This window comes from Mobula birostris, chromosome 5, assembly GCF_030028105.1.
Source record: "Mobula birostris isolate sMobBir1 chromosome 5, sMobBir1.hap1, whole genome shotgun sequence".
NCBI lineage: Eukaryota > Metazoa > Chordata > Chondrichthyes > Myliobatiformes > Myliobatidae > Mobula > Mobula birostris.
The window spans coordinates 169,154,528-169,178,696 of NC_092374.1; the positions used below are offsets into that span (position 1 = coordinate 169,154,528).

The window sequence follows — 24,169 nt, forward strand, 5'->3', positions numbered from 1 at the left end:
TGACTGCAAGGAACTGCAGAGAGCTATGGACACAGCTCAGCTCATCACGGACACCGACCTTCCCTCCATGAACTCTTCTCGTTGCCTCAGTAAAGCAGCCGGCATAATCAGAGACCCCATCCAGCCTACAACTTCTCTCTCCCCCATGCTCCATCGGGCAGAATATACAAAAGCCTGAAATAACATACCACCAGGTTCAAGGATAGTTTTAAGACTATTAAATGGGTTTCCTTGTACAATAAGATGGATTCACAATCTACCTTGTTATGATCTTGCACCTTACTGTCTGTCTGCACAGTACTTTCTCTGTAGCAGTTGCACTTTAGTTGTGGAACAGACTCCATGGGCCAAGTGGCCTAATTTTGCTCCTATCTCTTATGGACTTTATTGTACATTCTGTTACTGTTTTACTTTGTTCTGCCTCAAATGCACTATGTAATGAATTGTTCTCTGTGAAGCATGCAAGACAAGCTTTTCACTTGACAAGTGACAACAATAATTCCAATTAAATGGGGACATTTGGTGATTCCTGTGGGGTGTGGTGAACCAGCTCTTGGCTTTACATGGCCAGCAGGCAGAAGATGGGGGCACGTTCTTCCATCCCAGCCAAGTAAGTCAGCGTGATCATTCTGCTCACCGTGGATTTTAAAACAGCTGCAGTATTAAACCATTCCACCAGGGGGTGACATTGAGCTGTGGAACAACACTAAATCAAACCCAACACTCTGCATGGACAGGTGATGCCTTCCAGCAGAAGCAGCCATCTTTAAAAACACAACCTCAGATTCATCCTGGATTCAGGGAAGCCTGCAGCATTGAATGTCACTTGGTCTCTGCAGCCCTCTGCCCTACACCTCTTACCTAACAACCATGGAAATTTTCCATGTAACATTTTTATCAGTGCCCTGAGGTGGCAAAACCTCATTCCATCCCCCTCACCAGAAAAGTCGTAAGACATCGATTGGAACTCTGCACACCTTACTCATGTATCGGTCATCGAAGGTGTGCTTAATCATCAAGCTCTTCAGCACACTGATGGCCATCTGACGCACGTCTCTGTATTCCTGTAGGGCGCTGCCGACCTCCCTCAGGAGGAGTCCAACCAGGAAGTGGTTTTTGCAGAAGTCGTCCGTCAAGGTGAAGTCAAACTGCAAGTCTGAAAGTTCACAGACAGAGGGTTAAACAGTGACAGACCTGATTCTGCCTGTGTGTGGTGGAATGGAGGATTGCCCTCCATTACAAAATGCATGCTCTGGGTTATTGATTCGAATCAATCAAACATGGTGCATCACACCGCACGTCCTGGCCTCTCTACTCCTTCAACACACACAAAATGCTGGTGAACGCAGCAGGCCAGGCAGCATCTCTAGAAAGAGGTACAGTTGACGTTTCCGGCCGAGACCCTTCGTCAGGACTAACTGAAAGAAGAGCTAGTAAGAGCTAGAAAAGTGGGAGGGGGAGGGGGAGATCCAAAATGATAGGAGAAGACAGGAGGGGGAGGGATGGAGCCAAGAGCTGGACAGTTGATTGGCAAAAGGGATACGAGGCTGGAGAAGGGGGAAGGATCATGGGACGGGAGGCCTGAGAGAAAGGGGGAGGGGAGCACCAGGGGAAAATGGAGAGCAGGCAAGGAGTTACAGTGAGAAGGACAGAGAGAGAAAAAGAGAGACAGAAAGGGGAAATAAATAAATAAATAAATAAGGGATGGGTATGAAGGGGAAGAGGGGCATTAACAGAAGTTAGAGAAGTCAATGTTCATGCCATCAGGTTGGAGGCTACACATACGGAATATAAGGTGTTGTTCCTCCAACCTGAGTGTGGCTTCATCTTGACAGTACAGGAGGCCGTGGATAGGCATATCAGAATGGAAATGGGACATGGAATTAAAATGTGTGGCCACTGGGAGATCCTGCTTTCTCTGGCGGACAGAGCGTAGGTGTTCAACGAAACGGTCTCCCAGCCTGTGTAGGGTCTCACTAATATATAGAAGGCCGTACCGGGAGCACCGGACGCAGTATATCACCCCAGCTGACTCACAGGTGAAGTGTCGCCTCACCTGGAAAGACTGTCTGGGGCCCTGAATGGTGTTAAGGGAGGAAGTGTAAGGGCATGTGTAGCACTTGTTCCACTTACAAGGATAAGTGCCGGGAGGGAGATCGGTGGGAAGGGGTGGGGGGGAGGAATCGACAAGGGAGTCGCGTAGGGAGCGATCTCTGCGGAACGCAGAGAGGGGGGGGGGTGAGGGAAAGGTGTGCTTAGTGGTGGGATCCCGTTGGAGGTAGTGGAAGTTACGGAGAATTATATGCTGGGCCCGAAGGCTGGTGGGTTGGTAGGTGAGGACAAGGGAAACCCTATTCCTAGTGGGGTGACAGGAGGATGGAGTGAGAGCAGATGTGTGTGAAATGGGAGAGAGATGGTTGAGAGCAGAGTTGATGGTGGAGGAAGACATCCCCTTTGTCAAGATGAAGCCACACTCAGGTTGGAGGAACAATACCTTGTATTCCGTCTGGGTAGCCTCCAACCTGATGGCATGAACATTAACTTCTCTAACTTCTGTTAATGCCCCTCCTCCCCTTCTTACCCCATCCCTTATTTATTTATTTATCCCCCCCTTCTCTCTCTCTTTTTTCTCCTTCTGTCCTTCTCACTATAACTCCTTGCCTGCTCTCCATCTTCCTCTGGTACTCCCCTCCCCCTTTCTTTCTCCCTAGGCCTCCCGTCCCAGCTCTTAGCTCTATTCCTCCCCCTCCTGTCTTTTCCTATCATTTCTGATCAATAGACAATAGACACACCCTGGTCCCCTCTCCCTTTCTTTCTCCCTAGGTCCCCCGTCCAATGATCCTCTCCCTTCTCCAGCCTCATATCCCTTTTGCCAATCAACTTTCCAGCTCTTGGCTCCATCCCTCCACCTCCTGTCTTCTCCTATCATTTCGGATCTCCCTCCCCCTCCCACTTTCAAACCTCTTACTATCTCTTCTTTCAGTTAGTCCTGACGAAGGGTCTTGGCCCGAAATGTCAACTGTACCTCTTCCTATAGATGCTGCCTGGCCTGCTGTGTTCACCAGCATTTTTTGTGTGTGTTGCTTGAATTTCCAGCATCTGCAGATTTTCTTGTGTTTGCGTTTTTAAACTTTCCACTCCTTGTCGGGTTTCAGGAGCTATGTCCCAGCCCGTTCCCGCCTCATTCAACCGGGATCTGTGTTCTTGGAAATAGCATTGCCGTCAAGCAGCGCATCATCCCTCCACCCTCCCCACAAGCCTTTGGCTTTGAGGCCAAGCACTAAATCACCCAATCCTGCTCCTTACCCGGAAAGGCGAAGGAATGAGGGAGGGCAGGGTTTCAAAGGTATGCCTTCTGGGTGGGTGAGGGAAGGTCAGCCGATACTGGAGACAGCCATTCAGTCCAGCGGGCCTGTGATATCCCACCAGCTCCACCTTCCCAGCTGCTCTCCCCCACAACTCCACACATTCCCACCTTTCCCAGTAGCTCACTAATCCTTCTCCAGAGTGTACAGGCTGAATCTATTTTCACTATATTCCTGACTATAGGCCCTGAGGGGGTCTTGCCTGTTGGGCGAGGAGTGGCAGCAAAAAACAAAATTCCCAACCAGCTGGAGGAATACTTGGAGGGGCAGACAGCATCTATGGGGCGGGGGGGGGGGGGGGAGGTTGTGGAGAATTGATAGTCTAAGTTCTGTGTTTAGACCACCTGACACTAGCTCTTTCCCCTTGCACACTCAGACCTGATGCAGAACACTGACCATCCCTCCATCTCCACGGATGCTGCCCGACTCACTGAGTTCCTCATGCCCTTTGTGCATTGCTCCCGATTCCAGCATCTGCCTTGTTTCTCCGGTAGTGAAGAGTCCACTGGCTGGGAGAACTTCCAACGAGAGCTCAACATTAAGAATAAAGGGTTTGCCACTTGAGGCAAAGACAAAGCAAATCTTTCCCCTCCGCGGGCGGCGAGCCTTTGGAACACTCTCCCTCCCGTAGGTAGCGGAAGCAGAGTCACTGAGTACGGGTAGGGAGGGCAGAGGGGCAGGTGAAGGTCATGAGCAACAGGCAGGGGCTGTGCAGATCCATCATGAAATGGGGCTTCTCCCCGTGACAGCGTGGGGTTCCACTGGCTGGCAGGTTAACTGGTCATTGTAAACGATCCTGTGATTAGGCTAGGGTTAAATCGGGGCAGCTGGGCAGTGAAGCTTGAAGGGTTAATAGGGGCCTGGTCCGCTCTGTATCAAAATAAATAAATTCTATTACGTTGCTTGTATTTACTGTGACTGCCCGCAATAAAATGAATCTCAGGGTTGTATACGGTGACATACATGTACTTTGATGACAAATTTACTTTGAACTTCAAACTTTATTTCTGTATTTAATCTGGATCTGGAACGGTATTAGATTTTATGATATGGAACTAGGAATTTTACCTCTCCCGGTGACAATGTTAAAAAGGATAAACTATCACTCAAAGGCTTTGGATGGACTAAGTATGTGGGAAACTGCAGGGGCAAACAGGACGCAAAGGGAAGGAGGTCGGCAGAGGCGAGGTGGGAGGAGTGTTTGAATGCGGCAAACTGCAGGGATCAGGAACACTGTACCTGAATGAGCGGTGGGAGCCAATCCCACAGGAACCTTTGAAAGGAAGCTGGAAAACACTGGAACTGGGGGGATGTGGAGAGAGAGGCTGTCATTACCAGGGAAAAACCCTTTTGGTTCCTTGATTCTATTTTGGGGAGGAAGTTTGCCCTTGCTACCTGGTACAGCCCAGGTAGTTGGCTTGCTCTTGTAGTTGGATAAAATCACTGTCACTAAAGAGATAGTGATGGGCAAACTAGAGGGCCTGAGGGTAGATAAGTCCCCTGGTCCTGATGGGATGCATCCCAGGGTGCCGAGGGAATTGGCTGACGTTATAGTAGATGCATTGGTAATCATTTACCAAAATTCTCCAGACTCTGGGCAGGTCCTGGCGGACTGGGTGACAGCAAATGTCATGCCACTTTTTAAAAAAGGATGTAGGCAAAAGATGGGCAACTATAGGCCAGTTAGCTTAACTTTAGTGGGGAAAATGCTGGAAGCTGTCATTAAGGAAGAAATAGCGAAACATTTAGAAAGGAGTGGTTCCATTAGACAGACGCAGCATGGACTCAGAAAGGGCAGGTCCTGTTTGACAAACTAACTGGAATTCTTTGAGGACATAATGAGTGCAGTGGGTAGAGGGGAACAGGTGGATGTCGTATACTTGGATTTCCAGAAGGCCTTGGATAAGGTGCCACACAAAAGACTTATAAGTAAGATCTGGATGCATGGAGTCGGAGGAAGTGTATTGGCATGAATAGTGGATTGGTTAACCAATAGAAGGCAGGGAGTTGGTATAAATGGGTGTTTCTCCGGTTGGCAGTCAGTGGTGAGTGGGGTGCTGCAGGGGTTGGTGCTGGGCCCGCAGCTGTTTACCATTTACGTTGATGATTTGGAAGAGGGGACTGAGTGTAGCGTAGCAAAATTTGCTGATGACACTAAACTGAGTGGAAAAGCAAATGGTACAGAAGATGTGGAGAGTCTGTGGAGGGATTATAGATAGGTTAAGTGAGTGGGCCAAGGTCTGGCAGGTGGAATGCAATGTTGGTAAATGCGAGATCATCTACTTTGGAAGGAATAATAGAAGAGCAGATTATTATTTAAATGGTGAAAGATTGCAGCATGATGTTGTGCAGAGGGACTTGGGAGTGCTTGTGCATGTATCGCAAAAAGTTGGCTTGCAGATACAACAGGTTATTAAGAAGGCAAATGGAATGATGGCCTTCATCGCTAGAGGGATTGAATTCAAGAGCAGGGAGGTCATGCCACAACTGTATAGGGTACTGGTGAGGCCACACCTGGAGTACTGTGTGCGGTTCTAGTCTCCATACTTGAGGAAGGATATACTGGCTTTGGAGGCAGTGCAGAGGAGGTTCACCAGTGTGATTCCAGGGATGAAGGGGTTAACCTATGAGGAGAGATTGAGATGCCTGGGACTATACTCTCTGGAGCTCAGAAGAATGAGAGGGGATCTTATAGAAACATAGAAAATTTTGAAAGGGATAGCTAAGATAGAAGTAGAAAAGTTGTTTCCATTGGTAGGTGAGACTAGAACTAGGGGACATTGCCTCAAGATTCAGGGGAGAAGATTTAGGATGGAGATGAGGAGAAATTGTTTTTCCCACAGAGTGGTGAATCTGTGGAATTCTCTGCCCAGGGAAGCAGTTGAGGCTTCTTCACTAAACATATTTAAGATACAGTTAGATAGATTTTTACATAGTAGGGGAATTAAGGGTTATGGGGAAAAGGCAGGTAGATGGAGCTGAGTTTACGGACAGATCAGCCATGATCTTATTGAATGGTGGGGCAGGCTCGATGGGCCAGATGGCCTACTCCTGCTCCTATTTCTTATGCTCCTGCCCCCTGGAGACATGGGAGGAATAGAGGCCGCAACCATCGACCTTGCGGGAGATATCCACATCTCAGAAAGGAGTAAAAAAAGGCGGATCCCTCAATTGCAACAGACGTTGAGATTTGCCGCACAGAAGGAAGCCTCTCAGGCCAGTTTGCCACAATTGGCTTTCCCAGTTCTCAGTGCAGCCTACAGATCATGGTATTCATTCAATGTCTGTCCCTTCCTTCCATCCCCGAGTTCTAGACCCCAATATTGCTTTCTCAACTCCCCTCCAGCTCTCCCTGTCAACCAACTCCAACCTGGACCCATTCCTCTGCCAGCTACTAACCCCTCCACTCAGCGGGCAAGCTCTTTCCTATCAGCACAAGATTCTCCAGATGCTGGAAATCCAGAGCAACGCACACACAAAATGCTGGAGGGACTCAGCGGACAGGAATGAACAGCGCCCATTCTGGGCTACGTCCTTTCATCAGGAAGGGGGCTGAAGCCTCTCCTCTGATTCCCTGTCCCCCTCCAACTGCACACAGTGCTCCAGCTTTTTTATACAATCCTAGTCACGCCTCCCCGTTCATGGAGAGGGGAAAAGAAATTTATCTTGGCAAATGTTGCGACATGAGAGCATTTCCCCATTCTGCCAACCTCGCCGCTGACAGCGTCGCAAACAATCCTATCGTTTTCTTACGGAGAAGACGTGTCTCTCTCAGTTTGCCACTGGAGCTCAGCAAGAAAGCAACCCCATGAATCTACTCGTAGAGTCAGTTCTTACAAAGCCACAGCTCCCAACACAATGAAACAATTCACTTGAGATCTTTCACTCAGATCCTTGAGGGAAGTCTGGCATCTTGCAACGGCGTTGCTGCCAAGTTACGGCACGGTGCACTTCTATCACCATACACAGGGGGGAGAAATCATGCCAGGATTTAACAAGTCAAACTATAGTGCCAGCATGAAGGGAAACAGGACTTTTAATGCTGCTTTGGGTCAACTAATCTGCTTATATCACCATTGAAGCTCCAGTATGCAACCGCCTTGGTTTCAGAAGCCACATCTTTGTTTAAAAAATAATGCAAAGGTATTCAAAGCTAATTGCAAGGTGAAATTCTTCTAAGCTAAAGCAAGATAAGCAAGCTATGAGAAACCCATACTGAAAATAACAAGGCCATTGTGAAAGCAAACCAGGATTTAGTGCTCAATTCCAAGCAAGGGAATTAAAACAGCGTGGGTGTCTGCACGACTTGTGTGGACCTTGGTCACGTCTTGTGCATTTTGAGGTATCAGAACGAACCAGAATACATTGCAGCCATCGAAATGCAGGCGCTGTTGCTTCACAGGAAGGGCAGCACCCAGCTTGTGCACAGCAAGCTCCCATGCAAGCCATGTGGACCAGGTGGTTTTGGGATTACCCAGGGCTGACCACTGAAGTGCAGGACAAATGGAAGAGTGGGCTGAGATGACTGTCAGAGAGCTGGTGTAGGTCTACCCCATCATCGCCAGCCTCACGCAGTTAAAAGCATTAGCAGTTGAATTCCAAGGCTGTGAAATCTTCAGGAGAGGCTGTCACACGCACCCAGGAGGTCCGATTTAAAATCAGCATCATCCGGATCCACGAGTCAATACCCGGGAACCAGGAGCAGAGTGAACCGCGTCACCGCAGATGAACGGTGTGGTGAAACGGACTTCAAATTTCTGAAAGGAGTAAAATCAGGAGTTTTGCAAATGGGATGGGCAATGGACAAGGGGGAAATGGATCACAAAGAGAGCTTTCTCAGCAACACGTGACCTTTTGGCTTCACGAGGTCAATCCCAGGTCGAGGAAGGATGTGGAACCACTTTGTGATCCATTTCCCCCTCGTCCATTGCCCATGCCGTTAGCAAAACTTCTGATTTTACTCCCTTCACGAATTTGAAATCCATTTCACTCTGCTCTTCGTTCCCGAGTGTTGACTCATGGATCCGGATGATGCTGATTTTAAATCGGACTTCCTGGGTGCGTGTGACAACCTTTCCTGAAGATTTCACAGCCTTGGAATTCAACGGTTAATGCCTTTACCCATCTAGAACAGCATGCAAGAGGCATAAACAAAGGAAAGGTACACAGCCCTGGGCACAGAAAGCCAGCGCTGTGTCACCCAGCTCAGCAGATGGGAGGCGAAAGGATCAGGGTGCTCTGGGTCACGAGAGGTCAATTAAACTGAGCAGCCATTCAGCATGCGAGGAGATTGCACTGCCATAAGCAGGAACAGCGTGTGGTCCTGAGCCATTCCCCAAATGGTCCATCGCAACTGCCCATGTAAACGCACCTGCCCCGTCCTTCCAATGTCCAAGGTAGTGACCCTTTGGGCACCCTACCCCACACCCAAGGGAGATGGGGGGAGGAGGGCTTGATCAGCAGAGGTGTCTAAGAAAGCAGATCAATGTTTGAAAGCTGGGGAAGTCCTAGACCTTGAAGGGACGGGCGGGGGAATGAGACCTCAGGCAGATCAGCCAGGATTGGTGGGGCAGGCACACGAGGGAGAGTGGCCTGCTCCCAGTCCAATACTTTGATAACGGTCAGTCAGTGGAACCAGGCAAGAGGCATAAACAAAGGAAGAGGTACACAGCCCTGGACATAGAAAGCCAGCCTCCCATCTGTCCTCACACCTCCAACCAGCGTTGGGCATCCCACCTCTCCCCCAACACAATGGGCTGAAAGTCACGGCCTGGTCCCACATCCAGAGGTGCGGCGGAAAGGGGCAAAGGTGCCCGTCTGAACCGAGAACTCCCTCACAATGACGGGTAAAGCCGCTGCCTCACAGCTCCAGAGACCCGAGTTCAATCCCAATATGGAGTGTGAAGTCGGGGCATCGCGGTGATGAACATGCTGTGTGAACAATGGCAGGGGCGCAAGAGCGGAGTTTTTGGAGGTCAGACCCAATCTTTAAGCCTTCTGTCCCCCAGGATTTGCTGAATTAGGAAGCAAAAGACCTGGAAAATCCAAACGTCACAGGCTGTAACATCAGCAGGACCCCAGATCGCAGTGCTTTTTTTTCCCCCAAGGTGCCCAGAAGCAACTGGGGAAACAGTGCCAATTTACAAATAAAATGGTAAATACGATGATGCTGAAAATGCTCTTTGGGATGAAAAGGTTATGGTCACAGAATAAAAACACACATCGAACACACGTGTGATTCTGTTACTATAAAACCAAATGAATAATCATTCATTCTCCGTAGGCCAGGAGGCTCCTTTCACACCCTCTCACCTCCCCTCTGGCTGAAGGTTAGAGTTTAAGCCAAGTTCATTCACTCCAATTGGATCCAAATGTTCTTTGTCAAATATGGCTCAACCTTCTCACAATAGTCCAACTCTCATTAAATTGGTGAAAAATAACTATGAACACAAATTAAAATTGCAAAGTACATTATTTACACTTGGGGTGGATTGGGGCAGGGGAACAGGTTGTCCATCCTCTGTTCACCCAAGTCTGTCCTGCCTGAAGCAACAACACAGCCCTTCATCCCCTTCCACGTTTACACAGCCTATCCCTGAAGGAATAATGGAGGCCGTCTAATCTTGGTGAACAAATGGAAGCTGGTTAACTACCTGATAGGGTTCTAGGGAGAGGGCAGATGTGTGAGGGTCCCTTACACAGAGCCAGCACAAACCCAACCACTGAATGGCCTCCCTCCTAACAATCTTCAACAACTTTTGAAAGAAAGTTGGACAGAAACATGGATTAAAAAATTAAGGTTATTGACCAAACAGAGGCAAATGGGACTCGCTCAGATGGGGCATCTCACTTGGCATGCACCATGTTTCAATGCTGCATGGCTCTGTGCATCTTTCTGTGATTCTTTCAATTCTATCTTTGCTACTTCCCAAAGTCTCTCATTTCACCTCCTTCCCAATCTTTGTGCAGATTGGTTTCTACCGAATTTCTTATTTGAATTAATGAGTGAACATCTTACTATTGGTTGCCATTGGCTTTGTTTTCATTTATCGAGGAACATGAACTGAACTGAACAGAATACGACCAGACTCCTGGTTTGATGTTTGATATTCTATGTGTTGTGTGCGCTCGCTTTTTGCTGTTTGCGCAATTAGTTCTTTTTTTGCACATTGGGCATTTGATATTTTCCACGAGGATAAATCTCAGAGTTGTATTCTGCCTATATACTTTGAAAATAACATACTTTGAATCTTTGAGTTTTCTCTCCCTCTGTCCTCTCCAAACCAGCTCACCTCTCCCAAAGTACTTCACCCCATTCAATCTTCTCCGAAAGAAGCTTCCACACCTGGTATTGTCCTTGAGAAACTTCTCCTTCCTCCAATGTTGCCACATTGCATTCAAAACCGTGCTCAATATTCCAGCTGCAGTTCAGTCATGGTTTAGACCATAACACCATGAGAGCAGAATTAGGCCATTTGGCCCATCAGGTCTGGTCCACCATTCAATCATAGCTGGTCCTTTTCTTTTCCCCTGCTCAGCCCCATTCCTCAGCTTTCTCCTCATAACCTTTGATGCTGTGTCTAATCAAGAACCTATCAAGTTGTACCTTACGACCTGGCCTACACAGCTGCCTGTGGTAATAAGTTCCACAATTTATGACTAAAGAAATTTCTTCGCATCTGTTTTAAATGGACGCCCCTCTATCCTGAGTCTGTGCCTTCTTGTCCTACACTCCTCTGCCATGGGAAACATCCTTTCCACATCCACTCTGTTTAGGCCTTTCAACATTCGAAAGGTTTCAAGGAGATCCCCCCTCATTCTTCTGAATTCTAGCGACTACAGACCCACAGCTACCAACATTCCACGGATGATAACCCTTTCATTCCCGGAATCATCCTTGTGAACCTCCACTGAAACCTCTCTAAATCCAGCACATCTTTTCTTAGATGAGGACCCCCAACCGTTCACAATACTCAAGGTGAGGCCTTACCAGTGCCTTATAAAGCCTCAGCGTCACATCCTTGCTCTTGTATTCTAAACCTCTTGAAATGAATGCTAACACTGCATTTACCTTCTTCACCATCAACTCTACCTGCAAGTTAACCTTTGGGGTGTTCTGCACAAGGACTCCAAGGTCCCTTTGTTTCTCAGATTTCTGGATTTTCTACCCATTTACAAAATTTATTTCTACTACCAAAGTGCATGACCATGCATTTTCCAACATTGTATTTCATTTACCACTTTCTTGCCCATTCTCCTAATCTGTCTGCCCTTCTGCATCCTACCTGTTTCCTCAACACTATCTGTCCCTCCACCAATCTTCATATCATTTGCAAACTTGGCAACAAAGCCATCTATTCCATCATCTGAATCATTGATATACAGCATAAAAAGAGGTCTCAACACCAACTACTGCGAAACACCACTAGTCACTGGCAGCCAACCAGAAAAGGATCTTTTTATTCCCACTCGCTGCCTCCTACCAATCAGCCAGTGCTCTAGCCATGCCAGAAACTTTCCTGTAATACTATGGGCTCTTAACTTGGTATATGCAGCCTCAGGTGTGGCACCTTGTCAAAAGCCTTCTGAAAGTCCAAATATATAACATCTACTACACCCCCTTTATCTATCCTGCTTGTAATCTCCTCAAAGAATTCCAACAGGTTCATCAGGCCAGACTTTCCCTTAAGGAAACCATGCCAACTTTGTCCTATCTTGTCCTGTATCACCAGGTACTCCATAACCTCATCCTTAACATCTTCCCAACCACTGAGATCAGGTTAACTGGTCTATAATTTCCTTTCTGCTGCCTTTCTCCTTTATTGAGGAAGAACAAGTTTAGTATAAGTTTATGAAAACCTCCCTACTTCATACTTCTAACCCAGGACCTGCTTATTAATATGCATCATTCATTTTTAATATTTTATTCATTGACATGACTTGAACACATCTAGCAAGGCTGGTACTGAGTATTCAGACCCAACAGCTTCTACAACTAGGAGGCATGGCTTGTTGGAGCATTTTCACTGGAGTCCAGAATCATACAAACCAGGGGAGAAGGCAAGAGATTGGGGCCAAGAAGGAAAATGGATCAGCCATGATGAAATGACGGAAAAGACATGATGGGCCAAATGGCCTAATTCTGCTCCTATAGCTTATCGTACCAAGGGCCTTCTTCCCCACCCTCTCTAAATAGTTCCATTCCCCCTCAGCTTTGAGAAAAATAGAATACGTGAATTATTGTGAAAAGGCAAAGTTTCAATGATGAAGTATTGGCCAAACATATGCTTAAATCTGCTAGCTCTCTGGGGCAATAAAATAAATGGGATACCGCTATTGATTTGCTGAGTCATACACAGATCAGTAATTAAGACTGCAATTTATTATTAAAGTCATGTTTGGATTTTTTTATGATTTATATTTTCAGTGTCAATGGAAATAAAACTGCAAATTCAAAATAAACCATCCAGAGGAGAGAGTTGAGTGTGTAATTAGTGACCTGGCAAAGGTGCAGAGGTTAAGTAATAAGCAAGCACAATATGCCAAACCTACCTACAGAGGCAGAACATGACTCCACACTTGGCGAAAGAAATGCTGATTAATAAAGAATAAAGTAGAGAAAAACCACAAAAAGAATGAAGCAATTGTTTGCAAGAAGCAATATATTTTAAAAATTGTCAAATGGAAGTTAAAAATTAAAGCTCAACAGTTCAGTGACAATCAGCAATCCACAGCAATTCACAAGAGACTGAGAAGAATTACCTTGGTATCTCTGAACCCTGCCTTTCCCAAAAGGCATAGGCAAGTTGAGGGGAATGAAGTGTTCGTGGTTGCAAATTACCCGAAGAAATTCAAACTTCAGCTCAAAGAGTGTCTGAAATAGAACAGTACATTCAGACAGCCGGGAAGATGAAGGTGTGTGCTGTACTCAGGTCTCTGGTACAGGGAGGTAGCGGCTCTACCACTGAGAAGCTGAGTTTGGGCTGCTCAATCTCAGCTTCGGCATTTCAGCCCCATCCCACGTACAACAGAGGACCAAGATTTATACCACTATATAAATTTCTAAATTAATCTCTGACTAATCATGCAAACTGAGGTAAAAGGGTAGAGGAGCCTATAACGAGGGGGCTCAATGTGGGAGGGGAAACTGGCGCATATTTTTTTTAAAATTAAAAATGTGTTTAATATTTCAGAATTATGCAATCATGATATGGCGTAGTTGAAATATTTCCTCTAATGTTGGTGCTGAATGCAATGTCTGCTAATTGAACTCATAGTGTCAACCCAGAGTAACACAGCACAGAAACAGGCCCTTCAGCCCATCAGATCTAAACTGTCATCCACCCAGTTACACTAATTCCATTTTAATTCTCCACTCGTTCCCATCAGCTCCCCCAGATTCTATCTCATATGAGGCAACATTCAGCCACCTGTGCAATCCTATGACCACTTTGCACTACAATGGACACGTTTTGTTCTAATTGTTTTCTTTCATGCATAATTTTGAACACTTTGTTTTATTTGCAAATGTTAAATTGTTCTGTACCTATGGTGATGCTGCAAGTAAGATTTTCATTGCACCTGTGCATAGATATACTTAATACATTCTAACTCCTCTTTCCTAATCACATGTCCAATGAAGTTACGTTGCCTTTTCATGATCTCATACATTATTTCTCTTTTTGTGTTTGCTCTGTTCATGAGGGAAAGGATAGAGGAGTCTAAAACAAGGGGGTTAAAGGTGAGGGGGGAAGATTGAAAGGGGAACATGAGAGACAACGTTTTCCACACAGAGGGTGGTGGGTATATAAAAAGAGCTGACAGAGAAAGTGGCAGATCAGATACAAGTAAAACGTTTAGAAGACAGTTGGACATGGACATTGATTAGAAAGGTTTACGGGCCAAATGGGACTAGCTCAGAAAGACACCTAGGTCAGCAGTGTTGAGTTGGGCTGAAGGGCCTGTTTCTGTTCTGCATAACTCTATGACTGAAAGGTCACCAGTCCAGATGCTGACTCCACTTCTCTCATCACTGATGCTGCCTGACCTGCTGCGTGTTTCTGGCATTTTCAGTTTTTTGCTACTGGAGAATGAGCTAAGAATAACAGCATAAGAAATCGGAGCTACCTTTGGGTTCCCTGGGCTGAACCATTTCATGTAATTGTTGATTTGCTTGAAAACAAATCCTCTGTCCATCAATGAGAAGCACCTCTGCAAGGAAATAGACAAAAAGGAAAATTAATTCCAGGACGGAAAGTTGTGCTTAGATTGTTTCTACAGAGGCTGATATACTTTGGGTAACATTTGCTTCGCATAACATTGGATTTGAGGGAGAAGCTAAGGTGGTTCTAACCTTAATAAAGACAGCAAGGCTGTGGTTTGCGTTTCGAGCCTCTTCCAATTTGTCTTTATACTTCTGAGTGATGTGCGGCATTAACAGGTTAACGAGCGTCTCCACTGTGTGCTGGTAAGAGGCAGGGAATCGCTGGTTCCGGAATAACTAGATAAATCAGAACATAAAGTCAGTAACCGCTACTTGCATTGCAAAGCCTCTCCCTTATTCACAAACTTCCAGTACCTCCTGATCACTGTGATCTCCAGACCTACAACTTCTGGTTTTCTGGACTCTTGATCAACCTCATCTTTAATTGTCCGTCACCAGTGGCCGTGTCTTCAACTCCTTGGGCTCCCAAGCTCTGGAATTCCCTCAATAAATTACCCCTCCGCCCCCCCCCCCCCCCATCTCTCTTTCCTTCAAGATATTCCTCAAGCTTTGGGTGACAGGATCCCTCCCTGAGAGACTCGCAATTTTGTTTTATGACTCTCCCACAATGCTCTTTGAAATACTTTACCAGGTTACAGGCAAGTTGTAGTTAGGCTGGGCGTGGTATGACGCAGTTCGTAACCTTAGTTTAATATGTGTATTGTTCAGGCTCAGCACTTCTGGCAAGGCTGACATACATCATTCTTCACTAACTACCATTGAGCTGAGTAGCTTTCTGGCCAATTCAGACGGCATTTAGGAATCGGTCACACTTCTCTCCCTGAAGCACGCAGGTCCTTCAAAGTCCCTGACGGTTCCTTGAAGGACCTCGCTGCACCATCCAAAGGGGAGCAAGGAAGCCTTAGGTTAATATTTATGCTTCAATAGGACCAAAGCAGATTTTTTGACTGTATTCTTGTTGACATTTGTGGAATCTTGCTGTGTGCTATTTAGGACACGGTACAGTGGAGCATTACGTTGGCCCAAGATGTTGTGCCAGGATCACAGTCATATAGCCCCGGACCACAGAAATGGGCCCTTCAGCCCATCAAGGCTATTCTGTACCCACTTGTTTTTATGCCCCATCCCATCTAGCTCCATTGCACCATAGCCCTTCATAGCTCTCTCATTCACGTACCTATCCAAACTGCTCTTAAATGTTATAATTTTTCCACTGGCAGCTCATTCCACACTTACACAAACTGACTTACATAAACATTCCCCACCATCAAACCTTTCCCTCCTACAGAAACCTCTATTTTTCTTTCATCCATGAGCCTAAGAGTCTCTTTGATGTCCCTATTGCATTAGCCTCTACTACCATCTGTGGCAGCGTGTTTCTGGCACCTTCCACTCTCTGTGTAAAAGTTAACAACCTCTGATATTTCCCCTAACCTGTTCTCCAATCACTCTAAAAGCATGTCCTCTGGTATTGCCCGAGGAAAAAGGTGCCGAAATTCCACTCTGTCTATTCCTCTCAAAATCTTATACTGTACAGCTCGATCAAGCTACCTCACATCCTCCTTTGTTCCAAAGAGAAAGGGCCTAGCTCTTTAACGTTTCCTCACAAGACATGCTCTCTTACCCAGGGGTAAAATGTACTCTGCACCCCCATCAAAGCTTTCACATCCTTCCTATGTCATGCTTTGCAGCTAACACCTCCTTGTTGAGATGGAGGCATTGTTTCCATGGAGTCATACAGCACTGAAACAGGCCCATTTACCTGCACTAGATCTATATCCTTCTTTGCCTTGGTTACATAGGTGTTTACCTCTTCAAGGTAGTGACTGTATCTGATTCCCCCAGCTCCCCTGGCAGCATATTCCAGATAACAACCATTCTCTGTTTAAAAAAAAAGAAACTTGCCCCACTCGCATCCTTTTTAAATCCCCTTCCTCCCACTTTACACCCATGCAACTTGTTTTTGATACCCCTACCAGAAGGAAAAAAGATTCTCACTAACAAAACCTCTCAAAATCTTTAGCTCTATCTGGTCACTCCTTAGCCTCCCCTCACTCCTGGGAAAACAAACTCAGTTTGTCCAATCTCTCCCCAGAACTAATCCAGGCAACATCTTGTTGAATCTCCTCTGCAAATCCTGAAGCGTTGGAAAATCAGCAGCTAAGTCGCATACAATAAACCTTCACAAATAGCAAGTGATAATGATCAGAGGATCTGTTCTGTGGTGCTGGCTAAGAGCAAACGTTGGCCAAGGGGCAGAGACCAACCCCGCTTCCCTGAACAATGCAATGGGATGCATTATGTCCTATCTAACTGTTTCCAGATCTTGCCATCAAAGGGACTTGAGCTCACTGCAAATCAGGAGGCTTCAGCGTCCACATTCAATGCTTCCTTTTCCGTGGCTTTAAGCTATTTCAACCTTTCCCGCAAATCAATCTTGACCACAACAAACGTGGCAGTGTTGCAGAGTTCAACAAAAATTCATGCTTTTTTTGGGTCTGTAAAGCCCCACAGCTGTTCACCCAGTTGTAAGGCGAGAACACAGGAACAGATGCACTGACCGTGTCTGGAGACATCTGTCACCTCAACCAATTGCCCGGTGTGAGCGACTGCTGCAAATGACAAGTGCCTCACAACTGAACTAATTCTGCTCCACCTACTTAGCAACCAGCTGTGTGTAATAATTTATCAAGATGCCCACTAAAATTAGTTTAAAAGGAAAGGCACATTTATAACACAAAGAGACCATTCAGCCTGTCTACTTCATGACAGCCTCTCCACCCTCACCCATCTCCTTCTCTTCTGTATCTCTTTCCTGGTTCCTGTCTCTGCTTGTCACCTCAACTGTGATGCACTCCCCATTTCTGCACTTTCTGGCATTCTCAGCAACTTGCTTCTGGATGTATCCATCAAAGGCAGAGTTAGAGGGGAAGTCGGAGATGGGGTTATGAGCTGGATTCAGACCAGAGGGAAAGAGAAATGTTTAAGCTTAAAAAGTTGTTCATTTTGCTGCCTTGACACTCTCCAGATAAAATTGCTTCTCCTGAACTACCAGTTGGATTTGCTGGGGACCGTCCCTTACCTATCCTTCATCTACCTATCACCCCACACGTTGTTGACATTGTTAGTCATTATTTCCCCTTCATTAAACTATGTTCTATGTTTGATTATGATTTCCATGTCTTGCTATTAGTTCTTTGCTTGAATCTCATGTATTTTTTGGTGATAGATGTTCCCTTTTTAAACAGAGGTGTCACACTAGTGGTTTTCCAATCTTCGGACACTTCCAAGGAACTCTGAAAGAGTACTGAAAGCTCGTTCATCAACACCTCACCCAACCCAAAGACAGTAATCCTCTGAGCCATCTGTATTGATACTAATGCATCTACTGTCTTGTAGCCCCTTTGGGTAAGCTCAATTTTACAGAGGGAGAAAGATCATTAAAAAAAAATCTCCTTCTGGCCCAAGTCTAACCACGGCCCACAGTAACCGTGCAACAGAGCAACATCGGACAGGTGACTGCCTACCTTCAGTTTGCTGGTTTCTATGAGGTGCTGTGCCATTGACTTTATTAACGCCTCCAGGAAAAACCAAGAATACTAGAAGCAAACAAATTTTTTAGAATTTTAGAAAGAAGAATGTAAATTTCAAACAGGTATTAAAAGGATGAATTAATCTTCTCAAAGAGCATCAAATGGTCAGCTGGTTGCAGTCATGATATGATACACAGCACTAATTATCCATCATGGACAGAATACTGGCGTGGGTGAATTTCAGCCGCTGCTGGTTTGGTCTGGTGGAGAGGCAGAAATTAAATGGTTAAATTTACTGGACTAGTAATCCAGGGGGTCTCATGGTTACCATGGTGGGATTTCAATGACGGGCTCTCGATCACTGGTTCAGACCAGTGGATTAAGGCATCTCAGTGACCTGGTCTCGTCACTTGAGCTGCTTCACTAAACTACGAGGGTGGTTAAGTTAAACCTACCTTGAGCAGCTTGTTGCAGGTGAGAAAGTCAGCTGTGGTCTTCAACAGAACTGTCATGGACTTGGTTAACTCTTCATGAACGGTCTTGCACTTTGATGAATTCCAGGGCTCGGTTTTGAAAACAAACTGAGGACATCAAACAACATGAGGAAATGATTAATTTTAGCTCGTTCATCAACACCTCACCCAACCCAACGACAGTAATCCTGAGCCAGCTGTGTTGATACTAACATAACACGGGTAACAAAACTCTTAACAGTAAGGGCTTTGCACTGATCTGACGCAATCTTTCTTTGAGCACCTCGGGCTCCTACTACGCCTGCCAAACAGGTTCAATGAAAGGCAGAAAAAACAGAATTACAAAGCGTCTCTGACAGAGCTCCCAAGGCATTTTACAGGAGATGTTTCAAATAAAATTTGACAGTTATACAGGATAATATTAAATCAGATAATATAGCTTTTAACATACGTCAAGTGAGAAAGGAGTACAAGGAGGATCAGGGCTCAGACAGCTGAAAGTATGGTTGTCAATAAAAGAGCAATTAAATCTGAGAATGAGCAAGGGAGGGGAGGGGAGGGGGAGAGGGGTGGGAGAGCGGTGAGAGAGCGGTGAGAGAGCGGTGAGAGAGGGGAGTGGAGAGAAGGGTGAGAGAGGGGAGTGGAGAGAAGGGTGAGAGAGGGGAGTGGAGAGAAGGGTGAGAGAGGGGAGTGGGGAAAAGGGTGAGAGGGGAGTGAGGAAAAGGGTGAGAGGGGAGTGAGGAAAAGGGTGAGAGGGGAGTGAGGAAAAGGGTGAGAGGGGAGGAGGGGGAGAGGGGTGGAGATTTGAGGATGAGTTGTCACTGGAGAAAGGTTATAATCTGGAGCTTGCTAGCTGATGGAAGCCAGTCCTTGAAATTCAATCAAAGCAGCACAGAATGAGAAATCCTGGAAGTACTCTAAAGGTCAGGCTGCATCTGTGAAGTGTAAGTGCTCCATGTTGACAACAGGACAAGATTAGTGCTTGAGAGAGAATAATTTGGAGGGTTATGGGGGAATGGGACTGACAGAAAGCAGCAGAGACACAATGGGTCAGATGGCCTCTTCCAGAGCCAAAACAATTGCAGGCTCAGCTCTAATTTCAGAGGTTGCCGGCAAGTGCTGGGGAGAGGGATCAGGTTGGATCAGTTTGGATCAGTTCACCCTCAGCTGATTTGGACTAAATGGCCCTGGACAACCATTTGACAAATGATCTGCAAGAGCAAACAAGAATCCCATCTGCACTGCTCACAACACAGTCTCCAAAGCCCAGCTACAGCTAACAACATTGCATGCACCTGCTGGATAATGTATATCACTCATCACCTTAATGTAGGACCTCAGGTAGTGCTCCAGACCCTCGTGACACTGGGAGACGATGTGGACAAGAACCCTAGGGAGAGAAGGAAATGAAATGTATGCATTTGTGCACAATGATCATCTGAGGTCTCAGAGAATTTGACATTTCAGCTCTTGTCACTGTAAACAGACGGGTCAGTACACCACTGCAGATGCACACGACAGTAAAACACGTGGAGGCGTGAACGGGCCAAGGGGTGGTGGGGGCGAACAGAAGGGATGATAAAGCGGTTCATAAACTCACTTCAGGGAACAGCAAATGCATGAGAGTTTGAGTGGTGGGCAGAATCATTGGGTGTGGGGCAATGGTGCCAAGGAGATAGGAATGTGCGGCGGGGGAGAATCATGAGACGGGGCCACCAGAGCAGGTGGGGCAAGAGGACCCCCGTGAATGGGCCCACAGGTCGAAGGTGGTTGGAGAGACGGGGGGGGAGGGGGGGAACGTGGAAATTAGATGGGGCAACGTTCGCAAGGACAAGCCGACAAGCAGCCAGGCTGTGATTAACTCCGTGTCCAAAGGGACGAGACACTGATGCCCTCGCGCAGCTGGGACACAACACCAACAGCTAAAATACTGCTGCCCAGCTCAACCCAACCCCCACAGGGTCCTGCTGCTGATGTCCTCGAGCCTGCCCAACAAACACCGCACGGAGGCTTTGTTCTCCGCACCATCTGCTCCTCACTGGGGCACTGAACAAATGCAGATGAGTGAAGACAGACTGCCACAGGTGCTGCTAATCCAAGGCCGTGGCTGAGAGACGGCTACAGTTTCCCATGCCCGGCAGTTCAGGGACATTTAACTCTGCGGGGTTTCAGGAAGTGCAGGACCTTTCGCCTCGACGTTGACCTGCTCCCCCACCTGGTCACGTTCACTGCAATGTCCTCGTGTGTGGCCCGGGCAAGGACTCGGAACAACTGGTTCAGGATCGTGGGTAGGAAGTTAATCATCACGTGGCCTTCCATCGCGTGCAAACTCTGGAGGGAAAGCAAGAAGAAAGGCTTTATTTATTTCTCCTCAGCAGGGCTAATGTTTTGAGCCCACCTCAACGGTCATGAGCCACACTGGTGAATCGCTTTATAGAGTCATACGGCACGAAAACAGGCCCTTCGGCCCAACTGGTCTGTGTCGACCATGATTTCCCACCCAAGCCAGTGCCACTTGCCCATAACCTTCTAAACCTTTCCTACCTGTGTACCTGTCCAACTGCCTTTTAAAAGTAGTTATTGAACTTGCCTCAACCACTTCCTCTGGCAGCTCATTTGGTACCATAGCGGTTAGCCGATGCTATTACAGCTCAGGGCATCAAGAGTTAGGAGTTCCATTGTAATAGTAAGTTATAAATTCTTCCAATGGAACCCTTCATCGAAGGGTTCATTCTCATAATAGTATCCAACAGGTCAGCATCCAATATGTAAGGAAAAGTACTTAAATACTTTTGTAAGAAATGTTTAAGTTGGAGATATTGTAAAAAGTGTGAGTATGAAAGAATATTTATCAACTAATTGTTCAAAGGACATCAGTTTACCTTCTTTAAATAAATCCAAAAAAGAATTAATACCTTTATTTTTCCAAAATAAAAAAAAATTGGATCACTCAAAAGAAGGCTTAAAAAAATAGTTCCGATAAATTAAACTACAAAGCTTAAATTTTTTAAGATTAAACAAAATTGCGGAACTGAAGCCAAGTTTGTAAAGAATCTCAAGTGATGCTATGTCTCAGTTTGGAGAAAATTAGAAGTCAAACCTTTGAACCTATGTTTGATTTTGAGAAAAGATGGAGTTCATTTGCTCCTTATTATCATTTGAGTTAATTGATGGATTCTCCACGATCTAATTGTCAATTTTTTTTGGTACCTTTTTTTTGCTGGTGGTTTGATGTTTATCTTTAGAAGCTTTATGTATGACACATGGCTCTGGGATTGAACACCTCATGGGATTTTTCTTTTTCCCCACTTTTCTTGCTTAGTAGGGTTTTTTTTCCAACACAACATTTTTTCAATATTTATACAATTTTTTTTCTTGAGACATTCTAAATGTTGTTTACTTCGATGTACTCATGTTTATTTTGGAAAAAAATAATAAGATTTGAAAAGAAAGAAAAAGTTAGGAGTTCAATTCCTGCACCATCTGTAAGGCATTTGTACATTCTCCCCATGACCGCATGGGTTTCCTCCAGGTGCTACCGTTTCCTCCCACAGTTCAAAGAAGAACCGGTACCAGTAAATAGGTTAATTCGTCATTGCAAACCGGTCCGTGATTAGGCTGGTGTTAAATTGGGGCATATCTGAGCGGCGCAGCTCGATGGGCTGGGGGGCCTATTCCCCCCAATATAAATAAATACCTCCCTCTGTGTACCCTTCAATTTCTCCCTCTCACCTTCAACCTACGTCCTCTAGTTCTTGAATCTCTGATCCTGGGAAAGAGACTGAGTGCATACACCCTGCCTAATCCCCTCATGAGTTTATACACAGCACCTCTGTAGGATCACCTCTCAGCCTCCCACGCTCCAAGGAATAAAGTCAGCACTACTGGAGGTCTGGAGACGCATGCAGAATGGGAAAGGAAATTTAAATGCTAATGCACAAATCTCATAGCCTTTTCTCTCCCTTGGGTTCTTGTTCACATTCTCAAGGACAGTAGTAAACCAAATGTGTTTTAACGACAACCCGGTAATTTTTAACACAACACACATAAAAGTTGCTGGTGAACGCAGCAGGCCAGGCAGCATCTCTAGGAAGAGGTACAGTCGATGTTTCGGGCCAAGACCCTTTGTCAGGACTAACTGAAAGAAAAGCTGGTAAGAGATTTGAAAGTGGGAGCGGGAGGGGGAGATCCAAAATGATAGGAGAAGACAGGAGGGGGAGGGATGGAACCAAGAGCTGGACAGGTGATTGGCAAAAGGGATATGAGAGGATCGTGGGATGGGAGGCCTAGGGAGAAAGAAAGGGGGAGGGGGGAAGCCCAGAGGATGGGCAATAATGGATGGGGTACGAGGGGGAGGTGGGGCATTAACGGAAGTTAGAGAAGTCAATGTTCATGCCATCAGGTTGGAGGCTACCCAGACGGAATATAAGGTGTTGTTCCTCCAACCTGAGTGTGGCTTCATCTTTACAATACAGGACGTCGTGGATATACATATCAGAATGGGAATGGGATGTGGAATTAAAATGCGTGGCCACTGAGAGATCTTGCTTTCTCTGCCAGTAATTTTTAATTTGGTTATCATTATCGAGAACAGCTTTTTACTTAAACCTAGTCAATGAAGTGAATTTCAATTTCCAAGGTGCCATGGTGGGATTCGAACTCACATTTCAGAATCTTTAATTCAAGACTCTGGATTTGAGTCCAGTAATGCTGCTACTATTTGTCTAGACCGGGGCATGTTAACACAACTGCTCCAGCCTGGTAACACTGCTAATGACAACACTGGGTCATTGTCCTGCGGTGTCCTAATCACCCCACAGCTTCCTTCTGCCCACCTGGAGGTTGACACCTCGTGCGTCACCCACCATTGGCAACAGGAGACAAAGGTGGTCATATTCACAGGCCTCGCTGCCTTCTGGACGAGGGTGTTGAACCAAACCCCACTACTCACCTCAGTTTATGGCCTATGGCCCTCTCCTAAAGAAGAGCAGAGGTGACCTCCTGGTGCTCTAGCTGATACTCACCATTCTACTAACATCTAAACATTGTTTCATGCCGTTTGTGGGAGTAGGAACCACGATGTCTCACACCCATTATTGGTTCAAAATGCCGAAACTGTTACAAAAATGCTTTGGAAAATATGTCCATTCTGAACTATTTATAACCAAAGTTTTTCACCTTCAACTCTTCCGTTAACTGCACTGTTAAACCTGCTCAGGTCAGGAGGGGAAAATTAAACTCTTATTCACCAAAAGGAAGTTGTGCTTGCAGTGCCCAGGACAACAAGAACTAGGGTGTACAAGAGAAATGCCTGAAATGTACAGTTGTCTCTTTCCTTGTACCACAATTTAACATCTGTACTGGCAGCCAGCTAGATGAGGGAATAACTTCCAGGTCCACAGGGATAGCATCTGGGAAGTGAGACAGTTAGGAAAGCTCACTCAAAGGGCCAGCAAAAGCTCAAAGGGCCAAGCAGCCTCTTTTATGTTGCGTCATTCAATGACTTTACAAGGAGGCAGGGCACCAGTGAGCAACTTTATACCTTTGTCTAAGATCAGCAAGGCTGACGAAACA

At 46.1% G+C, this 24,169-nt stretch overlaps 1 protein-coding gene across 7 annotated transcripts in view; it reads right to left on the bottom strand.

Annotated features, from left to right (window-relative positions):
• Positions 1 to 24,169, bottom strand: part of LOC140198021 (dedicator of cytokinesis protein 9-like) — a 352,664-nt gene that overhangs the window by 81,113 nt on the left and 247,382 nt on the right. For all 7 annotated transcript variants that reach the window (XM_072258835.1, XM_072258830.1, XM_072258833.1 and 4 more), the window contains exons 24-31: positions 20,811 to 20,926; positions 19,919 to 19,985; positions 18,578 to 18,703; positions 18,117 to 18,188; positions 14,719 to 14,865; positions 14,493 to 14,576; positions 13,128 to 13,239; positions 978 to 1,156 (exon numbers count right to left, since the gene is read on the bottom strand). In XM_072258835.1, the coding sequence (XP_072114936.1) occupies positions 978 to 1,156; positions 13,128 to 13,239; positions 14,493 to 14,576; positions 14,719 to 14,865; positions 18,117 to 18,188; positions 18,578 to 18,703; positions 19,919 to 19,985; positions 20,811 to 20,926 (903 nt within the window). The remainder of the gene's footprint in view (positions 1 to 977; positions 1,157 to 13,127; positions 13,240 to 14,492; positions 14,577 to 14,718; positions 14,866 to 18,116; positions 18,189 to 18,577; positions 18,704 to 19,918; positions 19,986 to 20,810; positions 20,927 to 24,169) is intronic.